This window comes from Gymnogyps californianus, chromosome 5, assembly GCF_018139145.2.
Source record: "Gymnogyps californianus isolate 813 chromosome 5, ASM1813914v2, whole genome shotgun sequence".
NCBI lineage: Eukaryota > Metazoa > Chordata > Aves > Accipitriformes > Cathartidae > Gymnogyps > Gymnogyps californianus.
The window spans coordinates 8,433,513-8,456,524 of NC_059475.1; the positions used below are offsets into that span (position 1 = coordinate 8,433,513).

The 23,012-nt window shown below is 36.4% G+C and overlaps 1 protein-coding gene across 1 annotated transcript in view; it reads right to left on the reverse strand.

The window, feature by feature from the left end:
* IMMP1L (inner mitochondrial membrane peptidase subunit 1) overlaps window positions 1-19,979 on the reverse strand; it is a 30,961-nt gene extending 10,982 nt beyond the window's left edge. The window contains exons 1-4 of the mRNA XM_050896938.1: window positions 19,926-19,979; window positions 9,423-9,560; window positions 8,541-8,629; window positions 7,490-7,616 (exon numbers count right to left, since the gene is read on the reverse strand). Of these exons, the coding sequence (XP_050752895.1) occupies window positions 7,490-7,616; window positions 8,541-8,629; window positions 9,423-9,527 (321 nt within the window). The 5' untranslated portion in view covers window positions 9,528-9,560; window positions 19,926-19,979. The remainder of the gene's footprint in view (window positions 1-7,489; window positions 7,617-8,540; window positions 8,630-9,422; window positions 9,561-19,925) is intronic.
* Window positions 19,980-23,012: the final 3,033 nt, after the last annotated feature.

The window sequence follows — 23,012 nt, forward strand, 5'->3', positions numbered from 1 at the left end:
TGAGCGTTGTTCTTCAATAAAAATTTGGGGAAGCTGTTACAGTAATCTGTGAAAGCATTCATTGGTTATTTGAACGTTTGTCTTTTAACCGTTGTTGCTCCCTCTAAACTTTGTGTAATGCACAAATAGCTACTGCTGTTCCTGAGCTTGCTTACTTGGAACTTAAAAGGCTCGATCACTGCACTCACTGCTTTATGGGAAAGGTCACAGCATTTTCACCTCAGAAATATCTATGCCAGTCAAATGATGAAAAGATACGCTTTCTCTCAGTATCACTTTTTGGCTGTTGCAAAAGTTTCCAACTGTGTTAAATAATAATACAAACACTTGCATGTGTTGTTTACTTTACTTCTATAAGTATTCTCATTTAATATTCAGATCTACAGCACATTGTTAAATATGCTGATCTGAATCAGCCTAAAAAGCTATATACCCAATTTTAAAAATCTCTAGCTACAACCCTAAATTTAAATTATTAGCCATCATTCCTTTTCTAAAAATACTACCAGTTAAAATTAAAACTAACTTAAAATTAATAGAATAAAAACTATGAGCAAACATTACTGTAATGAAGAATAATGCACAGATTTTGCGCACACTTTTTGCAACTTCTCTCTTTGCATTAAAACAATGGTTCTCTTTTGAAAACAAAATCACTTTGCTTTAAGTAGTGAAAAATTATCTAAGCTTTTTAATCCATTACAGTTTTGAAATTTTCATATTTTATAGATGTTCATAGGCCAAAACTTTCACAAGCAAATCTCCTAGCTACATTGAGGAACGCCTGAAAAAAAAATCAGAATATTTCTGTGATTCATCAGTCCAGGCTATTATTAGCTTTCTTGGTTTATAGAAAATCACTATTTTGGAACAAAATATTGATTACAAATCCACCAAAGATTACTTAGCAGTTTGCATAGACTTTTCTTACAGCAGTCATTAAGAAGGATTTGATTCTTTTCTTCTCCAGAAAACAGATGATGTAACAGGGTCACCCTAGGTGAGAGAAAAGGAGGCTCAGGGGAGACCTTATCGCTCTCTACAACCGCCTGAAAGGAGGTTGTAGCGAGGTGGGTGTCGGTCTCTTCTCCCAAGTAAGAAGTGATGGGACCAGAGGAAACAGCCTCAAGTTGCGCCAGGGGAGGTTTAGACTGGATATTAGGAAAAAGTTCTTCACCAAAATGGTTGTCAAGCATTGGAAGAGGCTGCCCAGGGAAGTGGTTGAGTCACCATCCCTGGAGGTATTGAAAAGATGTGTAGATGTGGTGCTTAAGGACATGGTTTAGTGGTGGACTTGGCAGTGTTAGGTTAACACTTGGACTCGATGATCTTAAAGGTCTTTCCCAACCTAAACGATTCTATGATTCTAAAGTATAGGTTTGAGAACAAAAAACCCCACGGGTTCAAACCCCAACTGGAACTTCCTGGTTAAAACACAAAATCCATTACCATCACTGGTATGCCCTGGACAAAGGCATACCTGTACAGAGGGATCTAGCTAATAAGCCTGGTAGCAACAATGGCCGATAAATACTCTGAGCAGGGTTAAGGAATCTTAAAAGTGTCTGCCAGCTCCATCAGGAGTGACCTGAATCTCTGCTAATCAATCTAAGGCCTCAGCTCTGCATGATCTCATCATCTACGACAGTTGGAAGGCCTTAGCTAGTACGTATAAAGGAGGGGAAAAAAATTAAATAGGTCCTTCATTCAGATGTGAAGTTGATACAGGCAGACTCAAACTTGTGCTCAAAATCTTCAGTGAGTCCTTGAGTAGTTGCTTTCATCATTCTGAGCAGCCTCCTGGAAGTTATTACTGAACGTGGAGCAGAGGAATAACAGAATCATAAAATCTTGAACAAGGTTCAAACTGGTATGACCAGTACAGCCAAGGCTGTATTCCACAGAGGAAAAGCATCTAGTGCTATAAATTGAGAAATGAGTGATCTTGAAACAACTTTCCCTCAAATCAACGAGAAGATTTCTTTATGGTTTTCCTTCAGGAATGAATTGGCTGAACAGAACCACCAGGGCAACGTGTCAGGGCCTGGGCAGTGCTCTCCCCCACCCCGGTGGAGCTGGCCTGCCCTCAAGACCTGCTGATACAGTGCAGCTGTCTCATCTTGGTTCAGGCTGTGGGGAAGAAAGCGATGTAAGAGACCTCGGAGGGAGCTCATGCAGGAACTTCATTTAAGCTGAGCCTCTCGCTGCTCTCTGTGCCTGAGCTGTGGTGCAGGCATGCCCATGTCTGGCCACCCACCTCCCTGACCCCACAGACATGAGGATAAGCTATGGTGCGTGCTACCAGTGCTGTTGTGTCAAGTCATGCCACTCATATGTTCTTGAAATAGCAAAAACAAAACTGCAAAGGTAAAAAGACCAATCCACTTGAGCAGAAGAAACCCTGGAAATATTGGGAAGTAGATTGATAAAATTCTTTGTGTTTCTCTTCCCTTGAAAAATTTAGTTTTGACAAATCAGAATTTTGATTTAAAATTACTTCTCAGAAAATTCAAGATTAGCTCTAGGCATGAACTCTCTGTACTGGGATATAGAGGGATCTGCAAACTGAACAAATCTGCAAAGAAACACGCCAAATCACTTCTCCTTTCCCACCAGACATGTAGCGTATCTGCTGCTTAAAATTATGGCGTAACTTTCTTTGAAGCCCCTAGAATGCTAGAACTAAGGAGAAGAAGAAAGAGTAAGGTATTTCCTTTCTCCTGACCGGCAACTATTAAAACTTAGATTACTGAAATACTAAACCATGAGTGTAAACTAGCTATTAACATACTAAGGACAAAGGAAAAAGAACTAGTGTTTTGAGAACTTTATTGTTAATTGCTAATTAGGGTATTTTAAAGAGGCTATCCAATGGTATTGAGCACTCTGAAATATCAGACAACTTTTCAGTGTCTTACATTGTGCATCCAAAATCTGTAGTACTGTCTAGTGATTAAGATACCGTGTTGTTTACATTAACGTTACATTATTCTTAGTACCCACATAATATTCTTACTGCATTTGACAAGGACTGTTGAAGAGTTAATAGCGCTGCGTAAGACCACTTCTCTGATCTGCAAACACAGTAAGATGCATTATCTTCGGAATTATGTTAGCTCTAGAGTTAACCACAGGATGAAGAGATGCCATCTCCGCAATGAACCTCATTTTAGCACAAGGTAAACATACTTCCCCCACATCAGCTAGTCTCACAGCATTAGTGGTGTGTTGTGATTGATTACCAGCAGAGTGTTGCTGAGATATGGATTTGTATCTCAGCTTTTTATCACTATGACTTGCAAAAGGCAGTTCCTTATTTACAGACTCTAGCTGTATTAAGTGACATTATTAGGTACTACTTTTGTTTAAGTGACACAAAGGCTTAGCATATTGGTGGTTTATGACATACAAGCTGTTTTAATCTGATGACTTACCCCTCACTTTTTCAATTTGTAAATAGGAGCTGCAGCACAAGAACATATGGTACTAAAGAAATTAAAGCTAAAGTAAATGGCATTAAAACAAATTCAAATATAACAATAGGATACTCAATCTGAATTATAAACCTGGATCTGTATTAAGACTTTTTAAAACAGGAAATAAAAACCTAAATATGAAAATTAACCTTTCAGGTGTTTTTTTTAAAGACCATTTCAGGGGTTTACTGTGATTGAGTAATTTCCTTATTAACCCTCATTACTTAGATCTTATAGTTAAATGAATAAATCAGTAAAGATATTTTTTAATATCTCATCTGGCAGCAAAACTGCCAGCCTAATGCTCATATTCCATACCAAATATCAATAAAAAGGCAATGAAAAGAAAAAGTACATTTTCCTAACTTTGTAATACTATGGCAGCTTACTCAAAAAAGGAATTTCATTATACTTTTCATGTAAATAGGAAGATTTCCCTCATTATTATTCTGCAGATAAACTCCAACCTCTAGCCTATGAAGCATCATGTAGCATAAAGGGTCCAAAGCAAAGACGTTCCTTATGTACTTAAATTTTAATTTAAGCACGTGCTTAATTTATACCAATCAATTTGATATGTGGGATTAGTTCCATCAGCTTGTAATCCAACGACTCCATCAAAGACAGTTTTTTGGTACAGCCTTACACTTGGTGTACTCTGACAAAAATAATTTTTCTCATATGATGTATTACTTCAGCTAAGCATAGCAGCAAAAGTATTTTTATACCACTATGAAGACTTTGACGTAACTGCCACTGCTCTACTGCATTTCTACTCAACTGAAATACCTCTTTTCAGAAAAACTTATTCAACTTATATATGGTTTTTTATTTTTCATTTTTATTATAGCTTGGAAGGTTGATTTGTTGTTTTGTTGTGGTTTTTTTTAATCTACAGGTATCTGCTTGTTGTTTGCAACAATAAAGTATCTCATCTGTGTAATTTTACAGAAAGCAAATTGTAAACAGAGTTCTGCATTCTCCTATCTATATATATAAGCCATCCTGAGAAGTATATTCATGAATGAAATGGGATTGGAAGCAGGATCTGATTTTAGCATTCTCTTAGGCTTCAGAATAAGAATCACGTATGATAGTGCTTCTAAGCACAACAATCCCTAACTTAAAATCTGTAAAATATGCCAACACTAACATTGACATAGTCAGTGCAGACTAAGCACAATTCCTACTAACATGACTATAAGGATTCTCCTTTTTAGGGCAACGAGAAGCAGCTGCTTAGAGGTGGTTTCACTCTCAGCTCTGTTAAGTATGTTGTACTGCCATTGTTCTGACATCTCCAGTAACTGGCGAACTCATAATACCTAACCATTAGTTAGCAAAGAATGAAGCAGAGGTTCGAACTACCTCATTTGGTAATATCTCTGGCATCTGATACTTTGTATTTACTGTACTGTAATAAGTTTGCAAACATGACAGTAACTATTCACTATCACTCCCCAAAACAGGAGACAAGTTACTGAAGGAAAGCTGAGCAGTTCACTGTAATAAAAACAATCAATCCTCCGACCTTACACACTTTGGAGTCACTGCATTCAAGTATCACTCAGACATTTCTCATTTTAAAAAAAGCAGTCAGTAGCCTAATATAAACAACAAAACTCATGACAATTTCTAGGCTTTGCTCACTGAAGGAGTGCCTACGATTGTACCTTTCTCTGGCAGCTAGACACCCCAGGCAACACTTGTGGCCACTTGGGATCCTAGCCAAGGCCTTTCCTCAGTTTCGACAATCTTTTTTTCAAAAACCCAACTCAGGTTAATTCTTCTCAAGGAAGTATTAACAAAACAAATCGCCAGTTCTCTGTACATCTGCTGCTGCTATTTGCTTTGAAGAATTTTGTGTTTGAATTAAGAGAAAAAGTGCATAGCACAGTGATTCACTAAAATAAGGAATGTGATTAGACGATTACCTAAACACAGACACATATCACTTCTTCCCTCCCCAACAAGAACAATTTACTTAGTAAATAATCCAGTGTAAGTTATGAGCATAAAGTGCAGATATCTATGTTTAGAATATACTCTTCTGTAGAGGAAGTGTCTCCTGAACAGATGGAAAGATCTACCTCTTCAACAACCACTAAAGAGAGGAGGAAAACAGATATGCACTAACAAACGATAGCATTTCCATGTAGATCATTTCTCCCTCTAGATACAAGTTAAGGTGTAAGAACTAAGAAAGCCTGCATGTCACTTTGCTGTATTTCTACACATGAGCCTTCATGAAAAACATACGCAGGAAAACAGGAAATGGACTCTGCATTCCTCATCCTCTCATTCTCCTTACCTTTTGTATTAAAATTGAAGACAAGCAATCTTGCACCTAAGGCAGAAATTGTTCTCCTGGATAGTCATTTGATTGCCTCAGGGTTTCCAGAAAGGCTGACATCCTGCTAAGTACAAATCTTTCCTGAACTTCCTTTTAAAGACTAAGACAAGTGAGGAACAAGATGCTCAGAGAAACTCAGTTTGCGTCTTCTGTCAGTGTACGCAGCATTCAGCTTTCCATTTCAGGTTGTTCTGCTCTGGGAAATTCATATTTCATCTAAATGACTACTCCCACGGGAGCCAGAAAATTTCTTCAACTCGGTAAGAAAGGTGGGTTGGGGTTCTTTGGGTTTTTTTAGTTTTTTCCTTGGTTAAACGGTAACACAATTTGATTTATGGAAAAACTAAATGCTCTGTCCTCCCCTTCAAAACGTAACGGAGAATGAATTCCTTCTTTCTGTCCACGAGTGACAGAAGTGTGAACAGAAGCTCCAGTGGTACCGGCACTTGATCAGAAGGGCAGATTAGAGGCAGGTGCCTGAAATGTCTTGCCTCAACACTGGAGTGGAAGAAACAACAAATTCAACCCCTCAGAACAGGGTATGAATCGTATCCTTGCTTTCTGGTCCTAGGTCTTAACTAAATCCAGACACCGAATCTAGACACAGCGTTGACAAGAATTTTTCCATTGATTTTAGTAAGGACAGACTCCACTTTAGCTGCTCAATACAAATGAAGCAACGGTACCTGGAGGCGTACTGGTGAAGCTGCTGTCTTTATGGTAGCTAAACACTTAAAGGATTTATCTATCACAGACTGTAGCTGGCTGCAAGGAGCGTTCCATAAAATTCTCCACCTTCACAGCACAGGACTGTAGCTATGGGCCAGATGCTAATTCTTCTTATTCTAATTGTGAGGATGAAGTGGATATGCAAAGGCAACAGAATATCTCTTTTACGATTCAAAACACCTGTGCAAAATCTGATGTCTCCACAATGTGCTGAACAGAGGTAATGGTCAAACATGCTTTTGGGAAAAAAAAAACCCTACATTTTTCTGTGATTGTGATTTCTGATGATTTTTCTAATAATAGCTTAAAAAGAAGTTGCTGCAAACATTTTGACACAAATCTTTCTAAACTTCTGTTAAGTCTATCTGCATAAGGACAAGTGAGCATTAAGAATATTTTTTTCTTCTTATTTCATCTTGTTACCTGACTTTTTGAACAAGTTAGGAAAATTACTACTTTTCCAACCATACTCAGAAAAAATATTGTTACATTGAAATACAGATACACACTGAAGTATAATTTTGAAAGCAAAATCATAAAAAGCTATTGCAGAGACAAAATTCTCACTTCTTAGTGTTTAAAACACAGAACAATTTTGCCTTAAGACCAAGCCCTTGAGTCCGCCATCTGTACTGCACTTTATGCAGAGAATTTTAGAGTATTCTTCCAGGGAAGAAGACCTAACCAAAGGGCAGAGCAAAAATATCATCTGCCTACACTTCCTACAGAGACAAAAGACACTGAGAAAGACAGCTTGCCATAAAGAGAGTTTACAAATTACGACATTTTACTGTACATATACAAGAAGAAAAAATAATTTATGAACATCATACTTTATGATTTATGATGATACTCAAATATTGCAAATCCTTTAGAGACTACCAGGCCTACTTAATCATTAATTTACAAAGCAAGAAACTCTAATACTTACATAGCTGTGACTCTTAAGGAAATCTGAAGGGTTGCTTGTGCAGACTTTATCCCCTTCCAAGCCAATTACTCTTTTACAGATATTTGATTTGGGGTCATTTGGGCTTTTCACAATTACAATATCTCCTCTGAGAGGAAAAAACAGAAACAAACACAAACAGAAGAACTCTAAGTACAAACTATTTGGCTGAATACATGTGCATCAATGTGTATACTCCAAAAATATTCACGTACATTAAAGATACTTCCTTCTGCTGAAAATTCTTGTCTACAATTTTGGTTTCTTCAGTTTTACTCAGGGTGTGATTTTACACACAGTTTTTAAAGTACATTTGGAGAGATTCTTTGTTATTTAGATCATTTCTGAAACGTTTTAAGACTACATTTGAATTGACAATGCTCTGATGAAATGACTGCCATTTAACTTGATCCTGCTGCTACACAAATATGGAACAGAACAGATTCTGTGTTCCTAAATGTTACTGACCAAATGTTATTCTTCCAATGGAACTTCAGATGTCTGAGTTTGTAAGACCTTATATGACTTTTGCATCCTGATTATATACATTACATTGTACAGTGAAACAGACCACAACAAAATGGGCAAGGGCCTTGAGCCTACTGTGCTCTACAACATAGTAATAAAATGACATTTGATAAATGGTACTTATACCATTTGGTCACTTTCCTAACAACCTATCTGAGCACAGCAATACCTACAGCTTTGTTTTCAAGTACGACAAAACTGCTTAGAGAGAAGTTACATTCACACAATAGAACTGTTTTAGGAAAAAAAAAAGGGAATTTTTCCATTTTTTGGACAAAGCTGCAAAAGTGACATAGACTATATCCTAAATGAATTCTGACAAGTTGTTCGATGGGCTGTATGTGCTGATTACTTTAACTTCCATCAGACACAATGAGAGGAGATTTATGAAAAATTACAATTCAGAAGCAGAAGAATATATGAAAAATAAAGGATGGATAGAACGTGGTTATTGACAAGCTCTGGCAAACGGAATGTAAAATCTAGTCTCAACAAAGGAGCATACTTTCGAATGCAATAAAAGTGGCGGCTAAGGTTCTCCGAACAGACAATATCAGAATTTTGAATGGTTGGTTCCATTGAAGGTCCAGAACACTGCAAATTAAAAATAAATGAGAAAAAATTACTATTTCCAATTACTTTTATCTAAAATACATTAATATTCAAATCATTTGCTAATAAACTAGAAATGGTGTAAGGTAAAGAACAACTAAAAAAGTGCGATCCTCCAAGGAACATCTGATACCCTTAAAAGGTGAGGACAGCCTCCAGAGCGCCTCTAACTCTGTTGCAGCTCCGTATTCGCTCAGGATTGGTCCTGAACTGCGCTAGGTGCTACGAGCCCCTATGCATTCATTTCAGCACCTGATCTGCAGGAAATTGTTAGGAGCAGCACTCAAAGCTCTGCCAGCTTACCCCTTTCTTCAGCCTCTGTAAAAGAGAATCATCACAGAAGCTGCAAGAGCAGCTCACAGCCAAACCCCACTATGTCCAGCAGCAGTATCTGCTAGGTTTAGAACCTGGGGGGGGGGGGAGCATAAAACATCCAGAAATCTGCCCAGAGCTGGAAACAAGAGCATTTCCTATGGCATTATTAGAAACTCCAGTCTTTCTGGAAGAACGTACTCTCTGCAAAATGCTTAATCATAGTTTCCCATTTGCTTCAGTGATGCCTCAAGCAATAACTTAGCAAAAAATATGAATGCCTAAAGTAGAAATAACTTTCATAAAGGCTGGACCCGCCTCCAAAAAAATAGGCATTTACTAAGCACACTTTGAAAAAGCTTTAAAGAAAATGAAGAAACCTGAAATACTGGCATTATCACATATAACAATTCCAGTATTACAGTTTTATTTTCTTTTAAGTGTCATGAAAATGAAAAGTTACCACAACAACTCCTCCAAGGTACTCAAAGGCACAATGCGCCATGCAGCCATATTGCACAGTATACCCAAGAAATCGAAAGGTTTTTCCTAGGACATTGCGAAGCATGGCACAGTGTTACGTCGTTCAGCTGGTGCTAGTCTACAGTAAAACAGAAGAATATCATTCATTTGATAACAAACAACCTAACATTTACAAAACTATCTTTTGTATCTAACAACTGCTAGACAATGTTTAAAAAAAAAAAAAGCTGAATAAAAACCAACAAATAATCAGATATATCTGAGGAGATTAATATAGTTTAAACTCAAATGCCATCAAGAAGTTTTTAATTTACTACACACACACCCTTCCACATGTGCAAGCAATGGACCCCTCTCACCAGCTTATTAGTGAGATTAACTTGAGTAGGAGCTGAAACAAAAAAAAACCTTTGCCAAACTAGAGAAATTAACGGGAGAGAATGGTGTCAGTGCTCTCTGCTGACTCAGCTGGGCTTCTTTTAGTCAAGACTAAATGCAGCTTACCTGCTGCATGTGTAAATATCTGCAATAGTTATGAGAACATCCTCCCCTCCACTGGGTTTGGTTGAATGGCATCTGGAAAGCTGTAATCATACCTTTAAATGCAGGCTTTCACTTCCTGACTGGACCACGTATTATAACTCAGTTATTTATTAAATAACACTTGATAGAGTTGTTTTAATCACGTGAAGACAGTGCAACTTAAATCACTTTTTCTTCAAGCACTAGTATTTAAAACTGAACACTCAACAGCAAAAGAGAGAAGCATCAAACCATGTGAAGCGATGTGAAGGTATTTCACAACTGAAATTACATTCACAGAAAACTGGAGTAATCAAGTAGTCAACCAAAACTTTAAAAGTGACCTGACAATCAATCAAATGAAAAAAGGCTTGAAGAACTAGACAAAATGAAAGATAAGAGAGTCCTGCATGGCTTGCCTAAGTAAGACTATACTAGAAAAAGAATACAGTTGTTAATAGGAATTCTGGAGGTTTTGCAGAGTTTTCCTTTGACTAGACTTCCATTACCAAAACACTTGCATATAGAAATAAGGCATTAGGTCTTTCTGTTCTCAGCTACAGTACAGCGGCATAAGTTCTGCAGCACATAAGACTGTAAATATCTTCTGACCCCCTCCCCCAAACATTTGTCAAACTCAGATGATTAGATGTAATTCCTGCAATGCTAATCTAACTAAAATGTCTCCTCACCCCAATTTTTAAGATATTTTTATATATATATTTCTTTTAAGGAAGTGGAAAACACATACTGAAGTAACTGAAGCAAGTTTTACATTCTGCAAGAAATCTGTCCCCCTTAAACTCAGTATCAGCTTTATCATGAACTAAAACCACAGCAAGATTTCCCTCGTTTACTAAGATGAGTCAATATAGCTTGCTAAACAAATGCAGTAAGTTAAAAAGGGGAAAAAAAAAAAAGTGCTGTATGTACAATATGTCCTACTTAATAATGAAGTAAAGACCTCTCCTATATTTCATGACGTTTTGCTATTTCAATGAAGGAATTTAAAAGTGCATAGCTTTACTTGCACAACTCTCTCTAGAATTTAATGGGAATTTTGCCTGAACACAGTCAAAAGTGGCTTTTGTTCTTTGCATTTAGTATGTATCTATAAAGAAAAAAATGACCATTCTTGGGGGAGAATGTTCTCTACCAAGTTCATCTCCTTGTTCCAAAAAAGATGTACTACCTTTTTTTTTTTTTTTTTTTTTTTTTTTTTTTTACATAAAACATCTCCAGAATAAATCCACTTAAACAAATCTGCGATTCATCATCCTTAATATTAGCTAATGAGTTTCACAGTCATGATCCAAAATACAACAGAAAACAGAAAAGTCTCGAGTTGTTTCATTAGCACATGCAGTGCCCAGCACACTGCAGGACACCCTGTAGAAACTGGAACAGCTTCACTGTACGTGAAATGCACTTTCAGTAGAATTTATTCTGGAGGGCCAGAAAAGTGGTTTGCTCTTCTCAACCCAGTACGCTATGAAAAGCATGGATCAACTCCTTGCTCTCAGGGCCAGACTGTGAACCCAGAAATGTGTTACAGGTGATAAAAGGAAGACGGAGTGACAGCAGATCAATGAGTTGCACAACTAGTGTGAATTAATGACCACAACTATCTTCTGAGAGAAATCCATCATCAATACTTCTTAACAGCACCTGCTAGAAAGGCAGCCTCACATTGCTTCTCAGTTGAGGCAGACAGAAAAATACTGCACAACCATCCTGTATTTCAGATCCATGCTATTCAGAAACCTTATATTAATATACTAAGACAGTATACAGAATTCAGGCACCTGTAGATATTACAGGTAAAAAGGAATTGCATAAACATTGCATTACATTGACCAGAGTAGGTAGATACTGTTGATTATGCCAAATGGAATGGTAGCAACAGACTCATTAAGAGAAAATGTAAACCTCTCATGCCAACAGCTATCAGGCTATAACTAAAATATTTTTTTATTATGAAACTACAAACAACTGCTATATGTCTCTGAAAGTAAGTTTCAAACTGATTTCAACTGATTTCCTGTTAGACTTTGGATGACACGTACTTCCCAGTAGTTACACTGAACACATTCGTTTCTCTCTGATGTCTCTGAGTAACTCTGAATTAGGAGGGATAGATTTGTAAATTATTCAGGGAAACACAAGGTTCAGAGTGAGCTTTACCTACTGCTAGAGCTGTCACAGTATAAAACTAACCACAAGGACAGAACACAAGTGAAGAGGTCTCCGATTTTGCTCCTAGTTCTCTTAAAATAAATTCTTAACGCAAGACATGGATTGCACCAGTCCCAGTTTATAAATGTGGCACAACGGATTTTTTTTAAATGCTCAGGCTTATCAGATGTTCACGATAATTGATGAAAAAATTCCTAGCTCTTATATAAGGCTTTTTATTACTATTCAAGTAAGTTAATTTTGAATTAAGGCATAAATATACACACCTAGATTATACATAGTTTGAACCTAACAAGATAACTTCAGAGGCTTGGGGGGGTTTTAACATTAAGGTCCATCTTTAGACATTTAATGTTCATTCCACAGAATAACTACAATCTTGAAAGTTTCCATGTAGTTTTAAGTAACAACTTCTAGTTAATAAGTGAATGGTTGTAGTAAGAGTAAGCCCAGTCAAAAAACCCAAACAACTCCAGTTTATTAAAAACCCCACAGAATATTTATCTTACAATTGCTCTAGCTTAAGCATCAGTAAAATATAGTTGTTTCCTCAGAAAACTACTTATCAGTACATTTTTAAAACAATGCCATATTGTTGATCACAAGGTAAACAGCTGAACGTTTTTCCACATCACACAATTTTAATACAAAGTGCTGCCAGCAGGCAACTCCACCAGATACAGCATAAGACCAGTAAGCACAATAAAACAAATGATTTAAGTCACGGGCCCCTTGAAAACTTAATGGATCTGTTGTATACACATCCTTATCACAGAACTAACAGCGTAAAACCTCTTGTAATTACTTCCAGGTACTACCTACTAGCATACAGTAGGTAGCTGAAAATTTTATACTGAAATAGACATTGTTGTTTATACCAAACATAGACATTGATTAAAAAAGGTTACACATCCATATTTATCACATAGAATACAATTTGGTTATTTTACAAGAACTGTATAGTTTATCCCCTGCAGCAAATAAAATGCAAAATGTAATTACTATTATCTTCTGCTCCTTTTTCCTTACATAGTCTATGGCTTCATAATTTGATTTTTTGTTTGTTTGTTTATAAAATTAATCACAGCTAGCAGGGTGGAAATCACTCTGAGCCTCATGAATGACATCCAAGAGATGGGAAAGGATTAGTTCTCAGTTGCTGCCAGTTATAGCGCCAGGTGGCTTTTTCTGCAGTGAAGGTGTTACCGATAATCCCATTACATTGGTACTAAATCTTGCAGACATCAAAATTATCACCAAGGTTCCTTTTCATCCCATCCTTTCCAAATGACTGGAAGTCGCTTCACCTGAAAGAAGTCAAATCCACATGCAGCTGCTGTTTTAGCAGCCAGCAGACTCCCTGAGAATGCCAATCGTGATCCAATTTCGCTGTGCTGGTGGCCCCCTATTCCCTGTCCAATAATACATCTGTTAAAAAATCCTACAGCTACAAATCAAGTTTAATCCTACCAGGGACCTCATGTTGGTCTTGTCTTCCAAAAAGGCAGCAGGTTTTGCCATCTATCTCTGCTAGTGTCTGGGGAATACTCTTTAAATCCCAGCCCTACTTAGAAGAATAAGCTAAGGATCACAAAACATGACCTCAAAAACCCTGATATGACTATATTCTGACCCAGAGGCATTCATTCTAGGTGAAGATTAGAACTTTGCATAATAAGATTACACAGCAAGTGAATGATATCAAGGGACTATCCATATGCAGCCGCCTGGTTTTCTATAGACAGCCTGTGCTCTGCAATATGCAGTGCAGACGAAACAGAGCTTGGTCTTTCTAGCTGAAATAAAATAGATTCACATAAATTAGTTGGCCATTTCCAGATTCCTAAATCCCCTATTACATCTTTTATTGACAGCTCCTGTGAGGATAGCACAAATGGTATTCTCTTTGTATTCTTTGCTTCTGTAACAATCACACTGAGGGAAATGTACATAGGTTGTCTAGAAATTAACATCTTGTTTGCTGTAATCTTGGATTACAATTAACTGTGTACATAATAAAATTAGGAAATCAATGAGCAGATTTATCATTTCCAGATAACCAATAGCATTGTGTAAGACAGTTTAACACATGGTGCCAAAATTTTAAATACAGGAAAATCAAAGTCGCAGCCAATGAAAGTATAGCTAAACAAATTATTGGACTTGATATTAAATAGATTTTTCACTATAGTAAAAAAACTTTCCAGTCACATTTGCTTTATATAATGCTTCCTAATTCTGAATTTTCACTGAATACTTAGTGACAGTTTATCAGTTTTTCCTTAGCTAACAGAAACTCCTCTCCTAACATTCTCCACTTCTAACCAGACACCTTTCTTCACACAAGGTAATCCCATAACTTGCACCATCTCTTCCCCAAAGAGTCACTCTGAGATTACTACTTTAAAAAAATCCAAAAACCCAAAACAAAAAAAACTGCACACTGACTAGGCTATTTAAATATTTATGTTTGAGTTGTTACTTTTATTAAACTATTATTTTAAAACTTCTGCATGAAATTAATGTTACATGTGCTCAAATAGTGAAGGGTGTATATCATGTTTATCGGGAAAGATTCTTCCCATATCAGATACACAACTTAATAAATACAAAATGTTTTAAATATTCTAATCATAATCTGAGGATTCCAAACATCTAAAGCAAAACAAGGAACAATTTTCAAAAGGTCTTTCCGTGCAGGGGGTCAGGCAGAACTTGATTTGTGTTTCTAGCTGTTGGTTTTCTCTAGAAGCAGCACTGGATTCAGTCTGGCAAATCTGAAAAACCTTGGTGATATTCTGGAAGAGAAGATTGTTTTTCCACATTATCTCTACTAGGCACTGACAGTTTGTCTCCAACAAGTGCTCCTACTGATCTCAAGCTGACAAGGAGCTCAATCCTGTAAACATAAATTCACCTAATGCAATCCTCTGGTGTTAAACAACTAGAGACTACCTACATAAGAATGAACAATTTTTCAAAACAGATTTCAAGTAGTTCTCACTGGTTCTATGTCCCTTTGGGAAGCAACTCCTAATAATCCCACAACCCTGTATAAAACGCTGTATTAATGGTCAGATGCATTCCAGTGCTTCTATCTTCCTCTGCAGCTCTGTAGATGCATCTTTGCTGAACAGCAAAATCCAAACAGCTAAGCAAAGGCATGGTCGTACATGGCAAGTTTGAGCCTCTGAGGGATGCTGAAATATTCACTTAAGTTTCCTGTTACAATGTCAACGTTAGGACAAATGCCAAAGGTCTGACAGACAGCACAGTCACTTTCCTGGTGACTGAGAAAAATACACTGTGTCTATGTGACAAGGCTCAAATAACTACATTCTGAGCTATATACGCTTATCTTAAATTTTAAAAAATTCACCTTCTCGAGACATAGACATGTAAACATTTAAAATTAATTTTACTTAACTAACATGAAGAGTTACAAGTCCAATTCTCACATAGGCACTTAAAATCTATGATCCTACAGAAACTAAAGTTGTCCATGGCTCACATATCCCCTGCACTTCCCAGTGCTGACACACCTTCTAAAAAATATGCAGGTATTTTTGGAAATACTACTCAAAGCAGTGAATAGAAGAGGGGTAAATAACTCCCCTATGCACTGACAAGTAAAAAGGCTGTTTACTTAAAATATTTGTCATTACAAAGAGGACTGTTTGCTGGTAAAAAACCAAAACCAACAAAAACACCACAAACAAAAAACCAAAAACCCTCCACATCAAACAAAGCAACCTATTTATGTACACCATCAGCAAGACTGTTTAGAAAGAAATACAAGTGTCTTAGTCTTATCCCCAGTGTTAGTCTCAGATTAGAATGCCATCATTGAAGAGTACTCCATAGTGGTTTATGAACACAGAAATCACACACTATAAGATCTTAACACAAATAGTAAATCAAACCTATTATTAAACATTTGAAAAATACAAAAACAAAAAAACAAGACCAGTTTTAGCACTGTCAGCAAATATAATAGTAACAAAGAATCTTTCTGTATGTTCATCAATACTTCCCAGTTACGAGCATCACCTTCTAATGAAATATCTTATGCATACTCTGCATTAAAAAATGTGTTAAAAAACAGGAGAAAGGAAACACAGTCAGACAAGTGAGCTCAGTATTTATATTTTCAAGTTACCTTAGAAGAAAAATGCAAATCAAGTGCTTGTCACTGCTGCTATTCTACAAAAATTCTGACGGCTTTCTCAAATTGTTTTTTAGTTACCAAGTCCTAAATACACACATGTACATGAATTCAACTACTTATTTTTTCATGGCACAAATTGTATTTCATGTGAGTTTATGCAGTAAAAATAAACTGTGATCAGTACTTTTTCTCATTGCTCAGTAAAATTATTAGTTATTTCTGAGCTGTTTTACGTAGAAAACACAAGTTCTGTAAGTTCTTCTCCACTTACAGATACAAGTATTAAAAAAGTTCCAAACATCAATAGATGAGTGCAATGATATTCAGTCTAAGTTAATCCCCAGACATCCAAATCCATGAATAAAAATTCATCAGTTTTAAATACACTGAGCCTATTAAGCAAGAACAAAAGCATATGCACAAAAGAGCTTTTAATGTATTTCAAAGCCCACAAGAGCCATGGTCTCATTAAAATTATAAATTACACAAACATGGAATAAAGATTCAAACTGCAGTGCAGCTAAGCAGATTACAGAAAACCCCGCGTTCCATATGATAACACACCATGGCCCTCCCAGATGGGGGCTTGGAACAAAAAGGCCATCACTGCAGCTAGGGAAAACCTCCTTGTGATCTCTGGTTTCTGTTCAGCAGATGACAGCCAAATAATATGTTGATTATTCTGTTTGTGCTGCTAAGCTTGTAAGATGGAATAAAAGCGATATGATCTATTGTGAACTCAATGCTAATGTGTTGCTCCACTCATAAATAATATACAGAATTTATTCTGAAACTATCTTTTTATCTGAGTTCCAGGATTTAAATGCATGAACTAAAATAAAAAGCCAGCATAAACTATTATTTAATTTGATGGTTTAAAGTAAAAGATACAGCTGACACAATAATAAGTGAGAAAACTGACTACTTAGTGAATCAAATAAGTAGAGCTGCCTTTCTCAAATTTAGCAATGATTATATGCTGAGGTGCACAGTACCTGCAAGACGCTCAGCACACTCCAGCCCCACAAACTGCATTATCACTGATACCAAACAGATTATCAAAAAGGGCCTACATGGCTTATTTTACCACAGGTAACCACCCCAAATCCAAATTTCAAGTGAGGACACAAGTCCTTGTAAAACAGAAAAATAGTACAGGAACAATCATTGTATAACTTTACTAATATTACATCTCCCTGACTGAATTGCCTTATTAAAAACTGTTTAAGTTTTTAATAAGTGATCAGATTTTATTTCATCTAAGTTTACTAACTTGGCTTGTTCCAAAATGACACAACTTGGCTTGCCCTTTCTTCCATAATACACTGCCTTTTTACAAGGAAAAAACAGTGACTGGTCATACAGCTCCTTTCACAGATATTGTGTACATGCTGAGAAGACTGATGATCTTCCTACAATTTAATGTTTGTGAATTTTAGGTCTTTTATGCCAGAAGTGTTAACAATTCTAATTAAAAAAAAAAAATCACTGTGGTTTGGCAATAGCATGAGAACATCAAGACCAAATGCTGCTTCACACTTCTTGGACCAATGGAAGCACAGTTGATAAAGAGAAATGGTGGAAACATGCAGCTCAGAGTGTGCAACAGTTTTCTCAGAAACATAAAAATGTATTTAAAAGAAGCTCAGTTACCTTTCTTCCTTTGCTAGGGACACAGAGACAGCTCTAATTCACAGAAATAATTAAAATATGGAAACTGAAGAGATATTAGAATCAAGTACATGTAAGTCTTAAGACTAAAAATTCAGATAAATTACCTCCTCCAGAATGAGTGCCCCATTGCAATGAAATAACATATATACTATTTTCATACAAAAACAAGATAGGACCTTGAAACAATTAGTGAAGCTCACATTTACACTAGCAACTACAACCTTAAGTCTGTCCCATTTACAATACAGTATTGTAAGTTATTCTGCAGTTACCAGTTACAATATTGTTATTTCTATGACCTTGCTGATATTTCAGTTTCCCTCAGTCTGTTTCAGTTTCTACAACTTTAAATATTATTTTATTCATCTTACATATGTAATCTCACACAAAATGCAAAATAGTACCTGGGGGGGGGGAAATGGTAGCAGCCATGCAACTCAAGCACCTTCTTATGACACATTTATATTTCTATAACCAAAATTTTTCCTATTCTTATATGAAAGTTGTCCATATAATATCTTATATTATCATATAATAAAAAGGTTTCAACAATAAAACAAACTTTTCCAGCTACCATCACAGCACTAATATCTAAGCTAGCAAAAGCTAACTCGAGTCAACACAAACTTCAATGCATTACTGAGTAGATAATAACTTGGCTTGAGTAGATAGTAACTTGAGAATCACAAAGGTGATTCTCAAACACTGAAGCACAAGGGAGCTAGCTTGCTTAAGTAGTCCTACTCCTAGATACACGCTCCTGAAATGAGATTTCAGCAAATACAGCAGTTTTGGCATGGAATTGGCAGGCTCAGTATAGGAGACGGAAGAAGCTGAATCCATTGAGATAAAGAATAAAGAAAGTTTGCTAAACTACAGCTTGGCTACAAAAAAAGCCAGATATTCAGTGTTTTCTGCTTTTTTTCATCACAATATTATTCCAGATTTGGAACAATATAATTTTTCTTAAGTAGCCAGTAGTTCATCTGGCTTCTTATATTTAAAGTGAGTTTTACTAGATTGCTTGCTTGTGTTTTACCTAACTTCGTAATTCACACTGAAAAATCTAAATTTTAATTCTTGCCTACTTAAAGTCCAAAATGCCTCTTTTCTTCATCTACCTCTCAATGACCTAATTAGCTTACCATTCTAAACAAGTTCTTACAACAGTCACATCTTTTGAAAAGCAAGACCTCTGTCTCTGTGCTCAGAAAAGGTTTACACAGCTCTACAGACTTATTTACAGCAGCACATCTTGGTTCATCCCCCACTCTGTGGATGGTCATGATGCTGTGAAACTAGATGGAAGTCCACTGAATACATCTGAATGTTCCCATGACTCTGCAGTATCTTGTCCTCAGCAAAACCTGAGGGTTGTACGCTTTTGTGAAGCCACTGACCAACATCACTACTTGGGAAAGCCAGAACTAGCATCATCCTGAGCTGTGTCAGTGACTGCATCACTCTTCACAGTGCTACACAAATTACTACATCTAGCTCCTTTTAACACACCTATATGCATTTCAGTTCAACCACTGCTCTTTTGCATGTCTCTATCAGACTAAAGATTGAGTAGTTCATAAATCTAAGACAGAATGGGCAATAAAGAGGGAAAAACTGCTTGTTAGAGGATATTTACCATCTGAAGTTACTACCACACTGGCAGTGGCTGAACAACCAAGCTAGCATTAACCTACCTGTCCGGAATATCTACAGAAGCCACAATGATCAGAATACGTCGTTGGCCACTACACTGGAAAGCTGAGGTTACAAGTTTGTGGGACTCACTGAGAAGTTACATCCTTACATGTAAGCACATTGGCAAAGATTCCCATCTTTGCGATCATCGAGGTTTAGAGATTTATTTTCAATTAACTGTCAGTTCATCATTCTACCCCAGAGTAGGAACTTTCTGAATCTCACCTAGCATGCCTGTCGTACTGCAAGAGATGTCAGAGCCTGTTGATGAAAGCTAAGCCGAAAAACAATGTCAGCAATACAGATTCTACACTTCAGCACAGTAGTCAGAAGTTACCTGTAAGCATAAGAATAGTTAACAATAACATTTCTTTTGCATAAGAGGGGAGGTCAGACAGGTGGGTCTGTGCAACTAGAAGACTTATGACCCAGATTTTGTTTACTTTTAATTTCAGAAACTATTGCAGAAGTACTTCTTGTTGAAACATTACTGTTTTGGCTAACATTAGAAGAGAGTGAAAATTCTCCATTATGAAAACTCCTTAAAAATATTTCAGCAAGCAGAAATGAACTACACTTTTAAAAGAATTCTGAAGGTGATCAGTTAAATCTTTTCTGGCCATGGGCAGGCCTCAAGTGCTTTGTCAAAGCATTTCACAAGTTTCAGGTCTCACAATATTGCAGAGATGATGGACAAAACAGCTAAATTAAAAAAAAAAAGTACCTTCTATAAAATCCCACAATGTAGGTGAGGAGCAAACATTGCCTGTATTCCAGCACCTGCTGATATTGTACATTTGTAATAGAAATAACATGGTTATTTGGAATAATGTCTTTAAAGACTAAAAGCCCTAACAACTTAGCAGAAAACATAATGCTTTTTTGAAATCCAAAATGTGCCAATCCTTAACCTTTGTAATACCAGCATATCATGAAAAAATGCTATAGCAACTATAAATTAATTTCAATGATACATATATTTTTACAGATATTCAGTGAATCTTAGGCTCTAAAAGCACATGTAATATAAGTTATTTTGTACTTTTGCATAAACTGCACTAATATAAATTATATTTTTAAAAGTTACACCTATTAACCTTTCATTTCCATAAATCATAATCACCTACATTATTTAGCTAGCTTTAGAAATGCCTATTTAATGAAATACGTGCAATCAGGTACAACTGGAAGACAAAAACGAAGACTCAAAATATCAAAGCATTTAAATTATGTTTTTCCAGTTGAAACACAAAGTTTACTCCTCACCTCTTCCACTGACATGCTGAAGTGACAAACTGTTTTATTCTTTGAGGGCAGGCATTTGTATTCAGTATGAAATAGATTTCTGGATGTTAAGCATCTGAAAAGGCTAGAATCAGTCTGTCTTAATTTCTAGTTTTTAATCCTGAAGTAAGCTTTATATGGACGTGAAACCCAGTATAGAAAAAATTACAGACTATCAAAAGCCATAATACAAATAATACTCCTTTTCTAGTTGTTGGAGGTTTTTCCCCCCATTGCTTTTAGTCCTATCTTACAAGTATTTTTAAATTAATATTTTTTTTTAAATAAGAATTCCTCTTTTTATGATAAACAGAAGGAAAATAATCTCTATGAAACATACCACTAATTTGTATGATGCTTATTAAGACACTACATTCAACTTACAACTCATTTTCAATATTACTGTTCTGCAAGTTTCAGTTATACTGTACATTTTTATAATCTGAAATTACAGAAACATTAAATAACTTTTTTTATGATTTATTATTGTCTTCAGCACATACCACTAACTCACGTCTCCCAATTACTTCTGTTTTTAAAGAGCTGTTTAAATTGGACACAGGTTTAAATTTTTATCGCTGTTGTTCAGTATACCCACAGGGATGCATGTAGGTAACATCCAGAGGCTTTCTGAAGAAAATCATATCATGTTTTATATAAAATCATACAACTGGTATGTCTTAAACCCTCCCACTAATCCTTGCATTTTCCATGGACTGATTGGATAAGTAGTCTTTAAGCTTTTTCATACTAAAAAAAACCCAGGTCTTTTGGTGTCAGAACTTCCAGGATTAAACATTCTTTCCAGTTGTTGGCTCATGGCCTGAAGATCCTGCACTTTCAAACTTATCCCATTCTAGCTAGTTCAAAGATCAGGAAAATGAAGCCATCTTCTTTGCAGCCATAATCCATGACCCATGCTGTTAGATACTTAAGAACATCTCAAAAGCAAACTACCTTGTTTCAGCTCCCAGCGGGAGCTCAGCAGGGCACTGGATCACATGACTGCAAACCCTACCTAGTCAGGTGACTCAATAGCTAATCTGATTTGGTGACTATAAAACTTTAATCAGTACAGTCTAATACCATCACATTCCAGAATTGATGAGGGAAGCAGCTTGGCGATGTAACAGCAAACACTAATAAGATTATGAATTAGAACTGCCACTAGGATGCAGTTTTCTAGTTCTCTATCCCATACATAAACCCAACAGAAAAATATTACTGAAAACTGATCAGGCAGACATATGGTTTTGAAACAAAATGCACTGATGTGTTTTATTCCAAAATGGATAGCATTTTGCTCATTACCGTGGAAGGACAAGAGCATACACTGAATCTTATAAGGCACAATTAAAACGTAGCAAGAACATTACTTCTGAAATCAAGGAAAATAAAATATGTAAATCAATAACATCATCTTGTTGAGAAACACTGCTCACACAATACAGCCTCAGCTTGCATTAACTGAAGGTCCTAAGAGTTTACATCTGCAACCCATGCAGGCTGCATGAGGTAAACAAAGAAAAGAGGCAGCGACAGCCCCAACAGGTGTGTTTCCTCTTATCAAGCAGAAAATATCTAAAGCACACTTTAAGAAGTGCTGCTGTTTTGGGAACACTAGGATTTTCACCAAATCCGTAGGCTACGGCTTTTGAAGAGAAATGACAAACATACTTGCAGATCAAATTCCAAGCATACCTTTTCCCAAATGTTTTGACTGCTCTCTCACTCACCCATTGTATTCCCTCCATTTTTTCCTTAGGGAATTTTCACCCAAAATCCTCTTAATCCATCTTAGACTCTGCATTTGGCATAGGCAAGTAGTTGAATTGGATCAGCAAGTTTACAAGAAATGGAAAATAGAGCGCTTGATTTCTTCATACTAGAGTTAGGATTTGCAGTTAAAATTGACATAAACATTTGATCAGGTCTACATGATAATATGCAAGCTGCAAGAAACAAAAGTTGATTATTCTACAGTTTAAGACATCCCAATCTAGACACAAAGGTTTAAACTTCTCCATC